This window comes from Protopterus annectens, chromosome 1.part0 (assembly GCF_019279795.1).
Source record: "Protopterus annectens isolate FY-2018-M chromosome 1.part0, PAN1.0, whole genome shotgun sequence".
Lineage (NCBI taxonomy): Eukaryota > Metazoa > Chordata > Ceratodontiformes > Protopteridae > Protopterus > Protopterus annectens.
In genome coordinates this window covers 1,436,296,498-1,436,315,931 of record NC_056725.1, presented here as the reverse complement: position 1 = coordinate 1,436,315,931, position 19,434 = coordinate 1,436,296,498, and the positions used below count along the sequence as shown (strand labels likewise).

At 38.2% G+C, this 19,434-nt stretch overlaps 1 protein-coding gene across 1 annotated transcript in view; it reads left to right on the top strand.

The window, feature by feature from the left end:
- LOC122798550 (b(0,+)-type amino acid transporter 1-like) overlaps nt 1-19,434 on the top strand; it is a 605,707-nt gene that overhangs the window by 398,447 nt on the left and 187,826 nt on the right. The window contains exon 5 of the mRNA XM_044067606.1: nt 7,634-7,721. Coding sequence (XP_043923541.1) covers nt 7,634-7,721 — 88 coding nt within the window. The remainder of the gene's footprint in view (nt 1-7,633; nt 7,722-19,434) is intronic.

Genomic DNA, 19,434 nt, shown 5'->3' with positions numbered 1-19,434 from the left:
AGGGGGTTCATAAAATGCTAGAGTATCTGAAAAGATGTGCTGATATCACTGACCAGTGGTGTATGTTCACATTCTTTTCTTATACTAATACTCTATATTGGCAGGATACAAAGATGTTGCAGATAGACATTTTGTAATGCAATCTTTGTCAAAAACACTGCATAAAACAGAGGCATAAAAGTAGACACATTTATTTTTATTTCTTCTCTGCACTATATGAACAAGAAACTGCATTAGGCAAAGATAAAATGTTATTGTGGTCATAAAGTGTAGAAAAGCATAACACAAACAACTGAGCAAACAGAACTTGCAAAATATGGTGAAGTAACTTTATATACAAAAGTTTTCAACGTGTTACTAGAATTGTGATGTTGCATATGTCAAAGGTTTTTCTACTCTGAGGAATCATCTAATCACTCAGAAACCCAGACAAACATGAAGATTGGATCATACTAGAATTAAGTTATTCCAAGAATACTTTTGAATGAGCTAACAGTGCTCACTTTTTATTTATTTATTATTTATTTGCTGTTTGTTTGCCAGGATAGTCCACTGGGCCACAAGGAGCCCATTTTTCAATGAAGTCCTGGGGAGAAAAAATCCAGAAAAATACAAATACATAGTACACATTGTACATAGACATTTCAGATTGCATCATAGGAATACAAAGTAAATATGATAAGAAAATTTAACAATCATAGAATACATCAGTATAATGCAATAAACAGCAATAAAACACTTTTTTTTTAATCAAGAGTAGCAGCTTAGGGTACCAGTTAAGAAGTTAGACAAATAGCTCACTAGTGATGTGGAACTATAGGAGGCAGTGATGGCATATTTAATTTTAGGAGAGTAGAGAGAGGAGAGTTTTCTGCGTTTACACAAATTACATAAACTTTTAAAAGGTATCGGCAGCTCATAGGATCATAGAATCATAGGAAGGTACTAGGCTAATGGCCCTAGGGCCCTTACAAGCCTAGCCAGGTTTGGCCCTTGTTTCCATGATCAGCAGCTATTGCCCTTGTCCAAGAGAGACACAAGTGGAACCTCTGGAGTGAATTTACTGTTACCCATCCAATCATCCAGATTACACTTGAAGAGGGCCAAAGAGGTGCTCTGTTTGACATGAATTGGGAGTCTGTTCCACAGGTACGGTAACCTCTGAGAGACAAACCTGTCCCTCCAGCAAGTTTTATTAATATCACATACCAAGTTAAGATCTTGAGTAACCCATGAGCCATTGGACTTACGGATATGCAGCATTTCCAATAGAGTCAGACATCGCCTTCTACATAAAGCAGAGATCGCCTCTGAGTAGTCTGTATGAAACGGAGAAAAGTAGCAGTGATTTCAGCCAATCCACTTAAGACAGATGCTAAATACATTGAATTCTTCTTGTGAGGAACTTTTGTGGTCTCTCCAATTGCTGCAGGTGCCTGGAAAGGTATATACCAAAAGGGGCGTTGTACTCAATTATTGGCCTGATGAGGGAAGAGTAAAGGGAGGTTATAACTTCTTTTTTTCCTGGAGGCAATGCCCTTACTTATGAGATGAGCAATACTAAATGCCCTTCGTACCACTGTGGAGACATGGTGATCAAAGGTAAGGTTGCTGTCAACCTGTGTTCCCAGGTCTCGCACCAATGAGTGCATGCTTAGGGTGTTTCTATTGATGTGGCAGTTAGCAGAAACATCGCTCTTACCGAAAGGGATGATAATACATCTTTTTGCATGAGTTTAAGACCGTGACTTTGACACCAATCATTTGTTTGCCTGAGACACTCTTAGGATGTTGACATTGTCTGGGGATTCTATGACTGCTCCCTGTTTTCAGTCATCAGCAAACGGCAGCCACAGACCTTTAGTTTTTGCTTGTACTTTGGAGAAATAGATTCCAAAGAGTGGCGATCCCAGTACTGATCCCTGTGGAACACCACTGGTTACAGGTCTCTTGTTGGATGTGGATTCCCCTATTTTGACTGTATGGGTTCTATCGGTGAGCCAGATAATGACCCACCTAATGATATAAGGGTTGATACCTAGCTCTGTGAGTTTGTCAATAATGCCCGAGTGGGGAATAGTGGCAAAGCCTTGGCCAAGTCCAGATAGGCTATATGCACAGTTTTCCCCTTGTCCAGGGCTCTGGTGACTGTCTCAAAGAAGTCCACCAGGTTTAACAGGCATGATCTCCCTTTGACAAATCCAAGCTGAGTAGGGTCAAGTGTTTGGAGATTACCTATATCTTTGTTGATAAGGTCCATGATGATTTGCTCCATGGCCTTGCAGATAAGGCTAGTCAAGCTAATAGGTCTATAGTTTCCAGGGTCAGTGGAAGCACCACTCTTGTGCAAGGGGATAACGGTGGACATTTTTCACTCAACTGGAATGAAGCCGGTGCTTAGACTATGATTAAAAAGAGTACCCATTTATGACCTGCTCTCTAGAAATACAAGGTGGTGGGACAGGTGGAAGGAACGTCATGGGGCATGTGTGATGGAGACAGGGGAGTGAAGTTTTCACAGAACCTGTCGGCTAACAGGTTTATGTTCTCAGGCTCAGTGTATGTGATATCATTAACTACCAGTTCAGCACAAATCTGCGTCTTAATTTTAGGCTACGGGTGTAACTAAAGAATGCCTTATGATTGTCCTTAGTTGAGGACGCTAATCTGGATTCATAGTTTGCTTTGAAGGACTTCGCAAGAAGTCTTATTTGCTTGTTTAAGTTGAGGAGGGAGTGTTTCCATTTTAGGGCTTGCTCCCTTTTACTATTAGACAGCAATTTCTTCCTCTTAATGTAAAGCCTGTTAATAGCAGTTGTCCACCAGGCAAGTTTGCTCTTCCTTGAAGAGCTTATTTTGCTCCAATCAGGTATGGCCATGTCAATGCAGTTGTACAGGTATTTGTAAAAAGCATTAGTGTAGGACAATGTATAATTACCAGTTTTGTCTGTGGGGGGAGGTACAGTGAAGCTATTTATACCATCCCTTAGAAGGATGTAATCTGCTTTGAAGAAGTTTTTTAGTTTAGTTGCTCTTGGGGGGGTCCGGTGTGATAGTTACTTCAAATGTGACTGATTTGTGGTCAGATCTGACAATGGAAGACCTCTCAGTAGGGGTTCTACAGCAGTCCCCCATATTGGTAAGTACCAGATCCAAGATATTGGAGTCCCTATTTGGGGTGTCTGCCAGTTGGTCCACGGCGTTGGAGTTAATGAACTCAAGGAACCTTTGGGCAAGTGAGTTTGAGCACGAGTAATTTACCTAATCAATGGATGGGTAATTAAAATCACCCAGAACCATGGTGTTTGGATTTATCTTGATAGATTCCAGTAGATCCAAGTAGGCATAGTGGGTGTCTTAATTCATGACGGGGGTCCTGTAGCTGACAATGACTTGAATAGGTGTTCTACCAACAGTTAGATGCACCTGAAGTGTATCAGGAAAGTTGAAATTTAGGCAGGTAAAACTCTTAATGCAACCTATGATAAATACTAAATTACAAAAAACCTTCTCTGATAGCAGGCATTGGGACAAGGATGGTCAAACTCTACAGATTCCTATTGTGTGATCGAAATTCATAAATGGCAAACATGTATTGAGCGAACCTGATTGGTTGAAACGTCAAAACGTCAGACACGTAACAAGGAAATCGCCGTAGGGAATATTTTCCCTTGACTTCAATGCAGTGTGTGCAATGTGGAGTAGGAATATTTAAGTAGCAGGGAGTAGGGGTGCAGGGGGGCTTGTCCCCCTGCCTACAGCATTTAGGTAAGTATAGTTTTTTTATTTTTTTTTTATTATATTTTCAAAATTTCAAGCATTGCTCATATGGTGTCGACCATATGGTGTTCGAAACTTTTTAAAATATAATATAGACCCAAACCCTACCACCTGACGGCTTCCCATCCAGTTACTTTTTGTAATTAACAATAGAAAAAAACGTAGCTGGTATGTAACTATATATTCAGTGCAGCTCGAACAGAGGTTGTTGAAGTAAATATTCCACAGTGAAAATGTTCCACAAAAGCGTTCGACTCAATGAGCAAAGAAATATTTATTGATGTAAAAAGATAAAAATCCGGTTTAACGCTTTCATCTGATACTACCAGACTTCCTCAGAACCAGATGAATGACTTCCTATCCTCAGTTTAAATAACATTTTTGGCACCAAAAATTCTTTTAAACTCTTAAAGAAACATAGGTATGTTAAATACAAAACCCAATTCACACTTATTCAACATACGACTTCAAATAATCTAATAGCACCAAAAAAATCAACTGAATTAGTGGACAAGGAGTACAATTTTTCAACACAAGTTTTAGTATGTGAAAAAATTAATTCTCAACATATTGGTATGAACGATAGTAACGACAATCATCAGCGTATTGAATATGAAGACAGCAATAGTAATGCACAAACTGGGAATATTGTTCATTCTTTCAATGGTTTTAAAGTTTTTAATTATACAGATATGAATATTACATCTGATTTTTTACGTTATTCAATAAGGGTATGAAATTTATTCCATCTATGAGTTTTCAATTAGTGGATACTATTAAAGAAGTAAAACTTTTTTGTAGAAGACTTAATTTGGCTATGCAGTTTAGAGAAAACAATGTGATTCAAGAATCAACAGTCCAACATGAATTAAAAAAGAAAAGCACATTCATTCCCACATCTAATATTCAGGTAGGGAACTATGAAAAAATGGTGTGCCATGATATATATGAATTTAATAAAAACAGTAGGACAAATAGCAGCATTAAGTTGGACATGAAGAATAATTTAAATGAGGGGAATGTCATTGTATTAATCAATTTATTAAACACAAGGACATTAGATTAATGAAACCCGATAAAGGGGGTGGAATTGTGATATTTAATACATTTGATTATATTAATGAAATACATAATATTTCATCTGAAAAGTATGAAGTTGTATCGCTTAATGAGATAAATATAGGGTATAAAAGAGTTGATTTGACATTAGAAGAGTATTTAATTGATCATAGAATCACTAGTGAGATATATCAATATTTGAAAGTTGAACACCTAACTTTGGCCACTGTTATAGGCATTCCTAAGGTACATAAATGTATTAAAAAACCTCCTTTTAGGCCTATAGTTTCTGGCTCAAGATCAAAAACTTATCCGCTGGGTGTGGCCATAGATAGATGGGTTAAACCGATCTATGATAACATTACACATTTAATCAAAGATTCATGGATTTTTCTGAGTCAGCTTACGTTAGATATATGGAATAAAGAGCTTATTTATATTACTATAGATGTAGTGAACCTTTTCTCATGTATTCCTAAGGATATAGGATTGGAATATTTCAGTAATAGTCTGAGAAAGTTTTCTAATATGGATTGGGACCACATTTGCCTTATCACAGATATTATGGGACTGGTTTTGGACCATAATTATATTTATTTTCAAGGTGAATATTTCAGGCAATGTAGAGGTATAGCAATGGGAGTCTCTTGTACTCCTGTTTTCGCTAACCTAGTCATGTTGGAGTGGGAAACTGAATTTTTGTTTAAGAGCAAATTTTATCCAAATATAGTATATTACACCAGATATTTGGATGATTTGTTTATATTATGGAAAGGTCCCAAAGAGATGATCAACTCCTTTGTAGAATATATTAATGGTACGACAAATTTTTTAAAGTTCACCCATAATATAAGTGACAATGGTATGGCATATTTGGACACCTATATTAGTCATTCTGATAAAGGATTTATATCACAGATTTACAGAAAGAAAACCTTTTCAAATGACTATATAGAATTCAACAGTTATCATCCCCCACATGTTTTTAAAAATGTTTTAAAAGGACAATGTATTAGGGCTGCCCGTATGTTGTCCACCAGAGATATTATGAACAGTGAAGTAGAATTAATAAGTAATATGTTTGAGATGCGAGGATATCCTTCAGCCCTACTGTGGCATGTTACCAACTACGTCAAGAAAGAATGGGGTAACAAGTATCCACCCTTATTGGGTAGACCTTTAAAGGATATAAGAAATATTAATAACCATAAGGGATCAGATATGAGAGATGTTTATTGTAATCGGGTTTGTGTGTTGATGTATACACCTTATACACATTATATTAGAAATATTTTAAAACAACATTGGAATTTAATTACAGTAAATGAAGATACGGTTTCTATATTAGGAAGATATCCTAGTTTTGTATACAAAACAGCACCCAATATTAAAAAATTGTTAGAGAATGCATCTAGATTTAGTGTTACACATATTAAGACAGGTATGGGAACCAAGAGATGTGGAGCGTGCAAACAATGTTATGCCATTAATGAATATATTAGTATTAAACCATTCCTAATAATAGTATTTATGATATATATTCACCATGGTATTTTAATATAGTTTTTAGATACAGTTCATTGATAGCAACAAATGCATTCACTGTATTTATCTATTGCATTTATCTATTATTAATTTTTCATTTTTGAGATATATGTACATATGTGCATGGTTTTATCATATATTATTTATTGTATTTTTTATTTATAATAGTGCTATTAGATTATTTGAAGTCGTATGTTGAATAAGTGTGAAATGGGTTTTGTATTTAACATACCTATGTTTCTTTAAGAGTTTAAAAGAATTTTTGGTGCCAAAAATGTTATTTAAACTGAGGATAGGAAGTCATTTATCTGGTTCTGAGGAAGTCTGGTAGTATCAGATGAAAGCGCTAAACCGGATTTTTATCTTTTTACATCAATAAATATTTCTTTGCTCATTGAGTCGAACGCTTTTGTGGAACATTTTCACTGTGGAATATTTACTTCAACAACCTCTGTTCGAGCTGCACTGAATATATAGTTACATACCAGCTACGTTTTTTTCTACTTTTTGTAATTCTCAGACCAATGATTTTAATATTAAACTCTGAGAACTGTTCTGCAGGGAGACATAACAGAAGATATGGAGGTGAAGTTCCACATGTTGTGTTTCACAGATACAAATGTATAAGAAGAAACAAATTCAAATGCCAGAAATGGAAAGGATAACCAGCAATAAGTCAGAAGTGAAACACTGCATTTTTTTCCTTTGCATTTTAATTGTTCAGTCCTGGCAGAATGACAGTTGTAGCAAGGTTTGGACTTTTGAAAACTGGCAATGTGTAGTTGATCATGGTTCATTCTTTATCATTTTTGTTGTTGTCATCCATAATCTGTCCATACACACACACACACACACACACACACACACACACACACACACACACACACACACACACACACACACACACTCACTGACACACTCAACAATATAGAAAACACTGGTAAATCAGTGGGGGAGAGCATCCCAAGGTTGGAAGACATTATTAGTTCCTGAAATACTGGATAGTTAAACTTGATTTTTTTAATTCAGTTTCATTGTTTATATAAACTAATGAGCACTCTAATGATATGAGTTAAGATTCATTAAGTCTGAATATCTTGGCCATGTTCGCTGTCTGTTGGAAAAATCCATAGATCATTTTTATTGCAGCTTGCATACAAGAAATGAAAATAACTGACAAGCTTGTGAAAAACTGTTCCTGTCATTTACGTATTTAAAATACACACATATGTTTTTCTTACTTGGGAAGTTTTATGACGTGGCTGGTTATTGGTGTATCTACTGCTGGTTTACTGAAGATAAAGATTATAGAACCTAAACATCCTACCTCATACAAGGTAAGGCATTGCATAATCATAATCATAACCACAATGTACTTATTTGTTAAAATGTAAAGTGCATGTACGTTTTTGTAATATAAATGTTCAATTAAAGAAAATGCCTTTAAAATAAAAGGTTTCTCAAGAAAAAAGATTGCACTTTTAGTTACAAGAAAACAAACTTTCATTTATTAAAAAGCAGTAATGAGGACTTTGTTCTATGTTCAGATTTTTTTTGTGTGTGTTAGTTAATAGAAATTACGTTTTTTTTTCTTCGCTGTGTTGGTTGGACACCACATTATTTAAAATCTATACATCCCTGACTAACAACATTGTCTCTTACAGAAAGTGTACAGTACTTTCATACTGTTTACATTAGCAGCAACTAAGATGTTGAACACAGTGAAAATGAGCTGACTTTAAAATGTCCTCATATTAGTGAGTGAACACTTACTCCCTAAGAAACAACAGTACTAATACCCCCCCACACACACATACAGATTAGCAAGTGGATAAACATCTTCTCAAAAATTGGACCTGCTTCATGGAATCACATACCACATCATATTTTTATTTTACATTTGTTAACCGGGAAAGTCCAACTGGATATAGGTCCATTTTCAGCAGAGGCCTGGAGAGAAAAGCTCCAGACATACATAACATGTATACATACAGTGAAATATTACAAAATGGACATTTGTTCAACAATAGATACAAACATGTTCAAGATTTTCTAGAATACACACAGGAAATAGTTGGAAATTATTAACTGATATTTGAAATCAAGATACAGTGAAGGACCAAACTAAAGCAACTTCTGTTGAAAGAAAATTATTGCTAGTACTTAAGGGACTAATGACAATTTTGTGAAATCATTCAATATTCATATAATACTACAACTGGGCAGAGTTTGGACATCTTTAATAGGTTTCTTCAATTGTTAGCTCTTTGTTTGTAATTTAAATATTTCTATAGTCACTTTGAATGTCTCAGTGCTGAGCCATTGTTATTTGGATATGTTTCTTACCTATGATGAAACCAAATGCTCTGTTACCACCCTTTAAGATGTCAGATGATATGCATGTCACAGACACTGTGTATCTTGTTGCATTCAAATGTGGCAGGAATTATCACTCTTAGCGCTTGATATAATTAATATTGGCTGGTATATGCCAACAAGCACTTCACAGGTGGGCAGCACTAAATATGAAGCATCCCATAGTGCGAGGCAGCCTGTAACTTCTCCAATATCTATCAGCATAGCTCTGGTAGTCCATAAAAGTGACTGCATAATAAATGAGCCGCATTATGACAAGAAGTGGTGCTAGGCAGGTGTGTGGGAGAGCAATGCAAAGTGCAACTGATCAGCGTGGTTAATGTCACTGAAAAGTCCAAGACTATACAGTGCCAGTTTTCTGCCACACAAACAGTGGCAGACTGCTCAAAGAGGGCCAGGACAGCTAAGTGCCAATCCAGTTCATCATATAGATGGGGAGGAAAGGAGAGATAACACATTAGAAAAGAGGCAACTGTAAGCAGGGGAAAGCATAGAAAGGTAAGAAAAAGGAATGACAGGTGAGGGGATGGATGGCCTCTTTTGGAAAGACTCCAAGGTTTTACATAAGGAAATAAAGGGTAACTGTAAAAAGTAAAGAGGAGTAGTTATGTGAAGGGCAGAGATAAAAGACAAGGTTCTGGGGAAAGACTGATAAGCGTAAAATGGTGAAACACACAGAGTGGTAACAACACAAAATATGAGGACACCAGTTGATAAATACAGACAGACAGGTAGACAGTGAGTGGAAATCTGGTGATGGGAAGGATTAGACAGCAAAAAAGGTTTTGTGAATGGCACTTAAGACAGAAGACACCTGAATGGGCAATAAGGGTGGGTATGTGGTGGATGCCAGACCCACTCAAAGATCAACACACAGACATCAGTCACTTCTCGTGTGCAGACTACACCTCCAGTGGTTAGTTATGAGACTCAAACAGTCTAACCAGGAAGAACACAATAGTGTGGAAGTAGGAGTCCAGTAGTGGGAACATATTAGATAACACCAGCCTCCACAAAATCACAGAAGAAAATTCTGGACAGTTGTCAGATGAAACCTGAGCAGTGGCCAAGCAAGCCACCAGCGAGCCATGAAGGTCACCTTCAGCAGAGTGATCTCATTACCCTGCTGAGAGGCAAGTCTTCTGATCACTAGAGAATCAGTACCAGATATATTGACTGGCACAAGCTGAGATGACCAGCGCTCTTCCTGTACTACAGCCACAACTGAACCTTCAGAAGGAAGATAAATAAAGAAAACACATTAGAACACACACATATTTTACACATACAATTGTACCTGTCCAGTGCAGTACTATGCATGGTCTGTGCACCCTACTGCCAGGAGAGGTTTCCTTTCCTCCTTTGACATACCTCCATATTGGATTGTTGCTCCTCAACCACTGTAAAGCAAAGTATAAAGACATTGGTACATTAGCCGAAGGATTAAAAAGGGGGAAAAATAAAGCAATGTTTACTTTTTTTGTTGTCCATATTTTTCACTGTGTTACTGCATGTTTTATTTGTTTAGTGTAATTCCAGGCCATAGCTGAAACTAGTCCTCTTTGTCATTGCAGTTTGCTAAAAGTAGAATTTCCCTTGCTTTGAGGTCATTTGCAAACAGTGCTTGCACGCAATGTTTACTACAAATCAAATGCAATAAATCAGCGAAATTGTTTATAAAAAAGTCTATTCGATGAATTTCTATAATGCAAACAGCAGGAAAATGTGCAAGGAATTAATATGTGTTATATAACATTACAAGTGAAATGTTTAAAGTCATTGGGGGGGGCTAGTGATGATTCAAGTCAGCTAGTCACTACCACCCAAATGGAGGCTTGAATGGTATTGGAATGAGCAGCTCTGGAGACATGGGCTTGAGGCCCTCAAACTGGTGATATTAGCCTTTATAACATGTTGATGGAAACATACTTCTACAATGGGAGGATATACGATCCCTTACATTGTCATTAGTGCTCATGTCAGCCACCAGGAGTGGAATTAGGGCATCATTAAAAATTATTTTACTGCCAGCATGCCAGTTAGGGCACAAACCACCTCCATAACTGCCTACATGGCGGCCCCTCCATTCAACTCTCACCTTTATGCTGTGAATACCTAATACAGCGGGACAAGTAGGTTGAAGACCAATAGGTGAGGCTTGATAGTTGGTAGGCATGGAGGAGGGAAGAGCATATTAAGAAAAATTACTGAGGAAGACTGAACAGTTTTTGTTAAAATGGCATCACTGTACTTAACTAGTAATATTTCAAACAATAAAAATACAAGTTTTGCTGAGTCAAATTGCTATAAGACTTCTGCACTACTCACAATCTAAGTAATTTAAAAATCTATATCAGTCAAATGTCTAAAAACTGCATAAAGCTTTGGATTTCATAAAATAAGCCAAACAAGAAAAGAAAACTCACTAGATCTTCAGAAATAAGAGTTCAATAAAACAGGAGGGTACATGAAACACACAAAAGTATGGATTACAAAAATGTTATTCTTACAGTACTTATAATCAACTCATAAAGCATTTATGCAGTTTAGTGGTGTTAAAATGTATTTTCTAAAGCCAAGAAATGCACTGCTTGCCTAGTCTTATGGTGTTTCCTGGAAAAACTAGGCTTGTTTTTTTTTTTGGGGGGGGGGGGACTCAGCTCCTTCTATTACTTTTTTAAGAAGCTTCATTACATTTATTGTTTATTTTCAACATGTAAAATAATCACTGATTTTCTCTGATGTATATATGATCTTATTCTTGTTTCATATTTCATTTGTCAGTAGAGGTTGAATGGCCTCCCATTCAAAGAAAATTTATTGTCATTTAAGAAACATAAGTGCTACCTAAACGAAATTTCGAGTGTCAGCTATTTTACAGGAGAAAACAAACAGAAAAAGACAGACATGATAGGTATTAAACAATAAGCAATAACTATAGTACAAAAGTAAATATCTAGGTAGCTGATGCACATGCTTGTACACTATTTATATACACTAGACAACACTGACTACTAGATGATTAACACATGAAAAGAAAAGTACACTATACACAGGTGGTGGGATTGGGTGATATTGTACATAAGGAAGTGATTGGAATTGCATTTGAATGAGAATATATTAATTTATTATGTAATAAATAAATAGAATTACTGTATGAAACAAGGAAAAGAATGAGAGGGCAACAAACAATTATAGTTTTGTTACATCCAGATTTACGTCTGCATTAATGAGTCTTATTGCAGTTGGATAGAAACTGTTCATGAATCTGGAGGTCCTGCAGCAGATACTCCATAACCTTCGACCAGATGCAGGTTTAGTGAACTAGCCATACGCTGGATGAGAAGTGTCACTCAGTATTTTGTGGGACCTCTTTTTACATCTCATTTCAAACAGTTCCTGTAAGGTAGGAAGACTAGTGCCCACAACTTTTTCTGCTGTTTTTATTATTCTTTTCAGTTTCTTCCTTTTGGCCATTGTGCTGTTATCAAACCATACCGTGCAGTTGCTGGTGATAAAGCTCTTTATGGCTCCTCTGTAGAAGGTATTTAGAACATTTATAGAGAGCTTTGCTTTTTTCACCATGATTTTCATGAAACATAGAGCAGAAACAGTAAATTAGTTAAGCATGTCCTAAAAATAACTGGAACCACTTTTCATCAGGGAAAAAGGGTGATAACTTAAAAATATGTTGGAAAGAGATGCCAAAATTGAGATAGGTCTATAAATACTTTAAGGGATAATGCAGTTTTCCCACATAGTATGTATAAATGTGTTATGTCATTAACACCAGAGAAATGATAATTTTATCTCATTCTGTTTATTATGGCATCAGCAGTGAATACAGGTTTACAAGCAATCATAACAAAAAGGTATAATAATACGGTATAATAAGGTAGTTTATTGCACTATCTCTATAAGCTTCAAAGCCTTGTATGTAGAAAAAAATGATCCATAAACTGAGCTCATGTATTAGCAAATGTTTTTATATGAATTAACATAAAAATGGCAAAAATACCTTATGTAAGCATTCGTTAAAATAGAAGAACTTTAAAAACATATTCCCCAGGATTCACAAAGCCTCCGTGTAAGAGTTATAACTCTTACACGGAGGCTGCAGTTAAACGGAGTGATGTCAGCATGCTTTGCATATTCATGAGAGCATGCTGAATCACACCTAAGTCTAACACGGTCCATGTAAGACAGTAGGGGGCGTGTCCGTAGGCTGAGCCCTGCAAGCAGACATGCCCCCAGAAGTGTAAAAGTGCCCAAAGTAGACACCCACAACAGAGTCCACGGAAATGTGAATAAACACAACACAACACATGCCCCCACAGACTATGAACATAAAATATATATAAATGAACATGTTATATATTTTTTAAATTGTAAAGATGTTTAACCGTGAGTGCGCTCGTTTGCGCGGGCGTGCCCGTAGTGCAGCTACAGTTAGCAGTCAGTGGGAAAGCATATAAGAACTAAATATGCAAAATAAGCCAGGAAGCAATAGCGTAGCAGTAGAGATGTTGGCTGAAGAGCAGGCATTTATGGTTCGAGCCCCCACAACACCAATTTTTTTTTTTTCAAAATAAGCAGGAAACAAGTCCCTGACAAATATGTACACATAAAACCACAATTTATGTAAAATGTAATGAAATAGCCCATTTATATTGAAGACATGTGAGGTAACAAAAGAAGAAAAAATGCCAGATGGTGCTCATAGCTGAGCTACAGTTTAACAGAGTGAGTGCATGTGCCCATAGATGAGCAGTGGTTTAACTGGCGCAAAATGAGTGCCCGTAGCTGAGCAGTGGTCTAACATGCTAAATCTATGTGCACCTAACTGAGCTGAGCATAATATGCATGCCGATAGCCAAATGAGGCTTAAAGCAGCGTACCCCGTTTGCGCGGAGCTGTGCACCGCGAAAACGAGCTAACCGACGGGCAACGTTGAGCAAGCTGTATCAAAACTGCCTTTACACAGACACACCCCTCAGCATGTCTACACAGTCATGAAAAATAAAAAGCAGTGGCCAGGTTCGAACCCAGGATACTATACACCATAGTCAAGGTACCAAACCACTAAGCCATGACAGCAGTACCTAGAAATGCAATAATAGCTAATATATAGGAATGAATACAAACTGGAGCATGACAATGCAGGTTTACTGAAGTTGATACAATTCCAAAATGGCCAATCACAGATATGTGCGGGAAAAATGGACTATATAAGCCCCATAGGCAGGAATACACAGCATAAACAATTGTAGAACTGATCTGCAGGCAGAATGACAGGAGTAGGAGAGGATAGTCGCTTTTGAGCACAGAGGTGGGATGTTGAGGAGTCCAGGTACATGGTCTGGCTCCTAGTCCATAATCATGAGGCCCAACTCATGCAGGGCCAGGTCCTCTGGGGAGCATACAGGGCCGAGGCGTGGGACCGGTTGTCTCATGATCTCACCAGTGCCACAGGGATTCCAAGGACTGGTGAGCAGGTCCGTCACCACCATGCGGACCTGAAGAGACGCAAGCAGGTCCAACTGAACCTTTGGATCCAGGAGGCTCGGCAAACACCCAACGCCCCACTACTGAGTAAGTAACATTTAATTATGTATGTAAGAAATTAAACTAGCTGATATTATGGAGATGTGTCTTCCAATATTACTTCATTTATATTACATCTGCAGGTGTCCGTTCTGCGAACCGCAGAGCATATGGCGATAGGCTGGTGCGGTTGCACCACCAGGCAGGTCAGTAATCCACTACCAGTAACTGTAAAGAAATATAAAAGTATGACAGTCAGCAAAGGAGTGCAGTGTAGTCAGTAAGGAATAAAATCTGCAAGTAACAGTGTGAAAGTGTATGCAAGTATTGCTTGATTACAAAAGTGTGTTTCAGCCTGTAAGTTTAACCAAAAAATGAAACTGTCTGACATATATTCTGAAATAAAAATGCCCTACCTGTAAGAAAATAGTACACAACCTGCAGCAGGCTGAAAAGTATAGCTGCAGAAGATGATGAAATCACATGTGTGAAATATATCCCTGTGGAAATACTGAAACATGACAGAAGTGAGACTGCTAGAAAGGATTGTAATAACTACTGGTAAAACATGTCAATAAAGCCTAGAAGTATCATCCTGAATAGTAAAATGAAAGCAAGTGAGAGAGTGTGAGAAGGTGTCATGAATCCAGCAATACAGTAGTAATAACCCCTGAATAAAGTATACTGCAGTCAAGACAGAATGAAATGCATGTGAGATTCAAAACCAAACAGCAAAATCTGTTCAAAGTGTTGCTGCATCTGGAATGTGTATCCCAAAATCTGGATATGTTGCTCTCAGTCTGCAATATGCAGATAGGATGATTGTCTGATATACCAAACATCCACACTTGTCTACAGCTATATAAAGCAAATGTAGCAGGATGATGTAGCTGAACAAAGCTAGATATGAATGTGTATGAAGAACCATAAAATGTATATTGATGTTGCAGTAGTAGTCCTATCACCAAGTTGAAATAGTTATCATATAGGAAACTGTAGTTAGAACAGTAGTGTGTATATAACTGTAGCTATTAGAAATGTACAGCATATGTATTGTTATTCGAAGGTGTTAATATTACTTTCTTTACCCCACCCTATAACCACATATAACCCATTCCACGTGAAAATGGTATGTGCAATCACAATTAACACCCCTGTACGTTTGTCCTGTTGGGTCATATATATTTGCATGTCTGTTGATGCATCTGCCCTGTTCATACATCCACACCTGATGGCCTGTTGCCATCAATTAACCCTGCATGTTGTTGGACTGTGTATTTCTGTTAAAATTATGCATGTGTTATGCACGCTGTTCAATGGTGTGAATATCTGGGTGTTTGGTTAATGGGAATACTAATGCATGCTGTTACAACTAATTGTGAATGGTATTATATGTCACTAACCCAAACTGTCATGACATAATGCAAAGCATAGGACAACAGGGAAGGCGGGTTCCAGCGGACCCACCTCTCCCACCTCAGCTGGCGAGTGCACCTGGCACTAGTGCCGAGTCCGGACCCTCCTCCGGTGGCCCTGTGCCACCTGTGGGTGGAAGCGCTGCAGGGGATGGGGCTCGCCCCCCCTCTGCAAGTGTGGCTGGAGGAGAACCACCACTCACCCTCCGTAGCATCCGGACTGTGGTGCGTAGGGAGATTCAGGACTCTGTTCTCGAGCCCCTATGCCAGCTCGAGGCACGGGTGGCGCAACTAATGGGCATGCCTGTTGCCCCGCCTACACAGCCCCCAGCACAGCCCCATCCTGGGCAGTGAAGGAACAGTGGCAACTTCCTATGGGTGGGGATATCAGTTCCACTGTTGCCATCTGTGGGCTCATGGGCTCTGGATATCCAAACCTCCGTCCCCGTCAATTGCGTAACCCCCCACACATGTCATACACCGCCCCTGTATGCATCTTGTTTGTCTTGTCTGTTTACCTACCCAACCTACCTCCCCAGCTGTACCAACTTCCTTTACCTGACATACCACTCTCACCTGAAAAAAAAAAAAAGGGCACTCTGTACCCACAAAAAAATTACGCCCCATACATAGCTGCCCATTCTGCACACATGTCTGCTGGACATGGAACCTATCAATTACAATTGGCTGTACAACAAGTATTATTGTTGTCCTGACACCTCTCTCAGGGGTGGAAGGTTTCAAATATCACACCAAATTACATACATATGCACAGCTGTTGCTGATGAAGAAATGGGCAGCTATGGGCCTTACCTACATCCCTCCTGCGCGTCCCAAGCTTGTTTCCCTACTGTCTTACCCTCTTTGTGACCCCTTTTTCACCACTTTCCTGTCTCCCCATTTTCTTTTCTTTCAAAGAAAATAGCGCGGGTGTGCGCAAGAGTAAGCACGTTTAAGCGGTTGTAAGCGGGTGTGCGCGGAGCTAACCACCAGTGCGCATGCGTGAGCTCCGCACAAACCAGTGCTAACCCGGTTACAACTGCTTAAAAGTGCCTTAGTCACTTTGATTGACAGGTCCTGTACTCAGTTCGAAAGCAAAATAAAATCCCATTGTGAGTCCCGAACCCAGGTCCTTGGAAACAGTAGTCTGCATGACTTACTACTAAGCCATGACTCTTATACAAGAACATTGTGCTAAAATAAATATATCATGTAATAGTTGGAATGAATGTAAAGGGAATATAGATGTGTAGTACACAAAGCATGCCATTTAGAATTACTATCAAAACTAGTGGATTTCCATAATAGTAGTGTGTGAACAGAAACAGCAATGCTAGTTGGAAGCTAGTAGGTAATAATGTCACTATAGCACCTTGCAAGACACACGCATACTCACAGCAGGATAAGCACTGCCCATACCCCACAACTTCTTACAGGAACACATCTGGACCAAGTAATAAAATATGTGGAGCAAAGGCCCAAAACCAGGGACACATTACAAATAATGTTACAACAAATGCAGACAGTTCAGAGAGTAACAGGGTCTGCACTTTGTGGGATGTTTGGAAGGGTATGCAGTCTGAAACTTGAATGTTTGTCACCATATTCTGACTTGAGCCCAGAGTGATTTGCCAGAAAAAGGTGTGCATGGGATATTGACCAAAATATGAGGCAGAAATGTGGACAACCTGCAAATATCTGTACACATGACGGGTCTGACACCACCATATTTGAATAGTTAAGAGCCTAGACATAGCAACAATGAATGACTTACAGGGATGCCCCACAGACCCCATGTGAAATGTACAAACAGTAGGCAGAAAGATGTAACACATACAATGGTAACTATGGAGTCCTGAAAGTATTCATCACTTGCATGGCAGAAAAAGTGTAGTAATACATATGCTCATGCTAACCCACAGTCACAACTGCAGCATACCAGACATTTTAATGGGTGTACCCCACTGATATGTACCATTCCATGAGGCACATAACAGATGAACCTGAAAGTCTCTGGGGGCCTGCTCAGCAGCATACTCAAATACCCTAATAGATATCAAGGCCCACACCATGGCCAGACCACACTGCATGCTGTAACACCCTGTCAGATATAGCAAGCATTCCAAGGTGTGAATGTACATGGAAAATAGGAAAGCTACAGCAGCACACTACAGTCAGGACACCTAGCAGGCATACAAGTAGTGACTGTAAAGGGCAACTACTGAAGCCTTAGCAACAAAGTGCAAGCAAAAGTGAAAGGAAAGCACACACACACACACACACACATTAACAGTAGTAGTAGTTGTAGGTGTCAGTGTACATACACAGTTAGTACAGGAAACTGGAGAAATGAATAGAGGAATGTTAATCTACAACACACTTGGAAATATGAAAGAGATACCAACCTTTACACTCACAGAACATTGTCCACAGCATAACAGCATGATCCCTGCCCTTAAAATCTGAAAGGGCTACGCCTATCTCACATACCGTTTTATAGCACTGTTCTGAAATCACAGTGAGAACTGCAATCAGTACACAACTGGATGCATGCAATTAGCAAATGCTGGCTAACAATTGGTGCAGAGGCCATCACATGGGCATATGCAGATACCTACAAAAGTATGCTGTACTCCCAGTCCACACATGCAATACTTTCATTGCACCCTGAGAAGGACGTGAGAGACAGACAGACAGAGAGAGAGAGACAGAGACAGAGACAGAGAAAATTTCAATTAAGCAGACACAAACAAATTGTTCAGCAACAGCCACCTGAAAGCTGACAACTGGGAAGTGGAGCAGCAGGACAGAGAACCAGACAGCAACACAAGCAGCTGTGACAACACAGGTAATGTAAAGTAATACTATAAAGGTCTACATACTGTGAACCCTCCATATGTGTCATTGGTCTGTATCCATATGTATATGAAGATGTGTAAAGGGCAGGGGACATACAGCAACTATCAGTGAAGGCTGTACATACATTTGTATGTGAGAGCATCTATGTGCACATATCAATGTTGGTTGATTGTAGGTTGTAGTGCCATGTACAAAGTAGGTTTCACAGTTATGTATGTTTAGCAGTATGTTAGTGTGTGTATACAGTATGGTAGACAAACATGTTGATATACCTGTCTAACATATGGATACGTATGTATGTCAACATATGTATGTGTATATATATATATATATATATATATATATATATATATATATATATATATATATGATATGCATATATGTATACATACATAGAGAGAGATGTAGGAATACATAGATGTAGATAGAATATTGTACAAACATATCTATGTAATGCACATATACAGATATAGATATATGTAGATACATATACATAGACAGACTGATCTGACTATCTACAGGTATGACTGTATATGGCGACCTTCAACACAGCCTGTACCACCCCCTCTGTGTCCCCCCCCCTCTCCACATCTATAGCAATATATGTACATCAATATATATATGTGTATATGTATACAGACATATATATATATATATATATATATATATATATATATATATATACATATAGATATATCTATATATATATATATATATATATATATATATATATATATATATATATATATATATATATACAGAGAGAGAGAGAGAGATGTATATAAATTCTGAGTGAGGCACATGTGTACAGATGTATTGCAACAGGTGCCTGGTGACAAAGGCATGGAGTGAACAC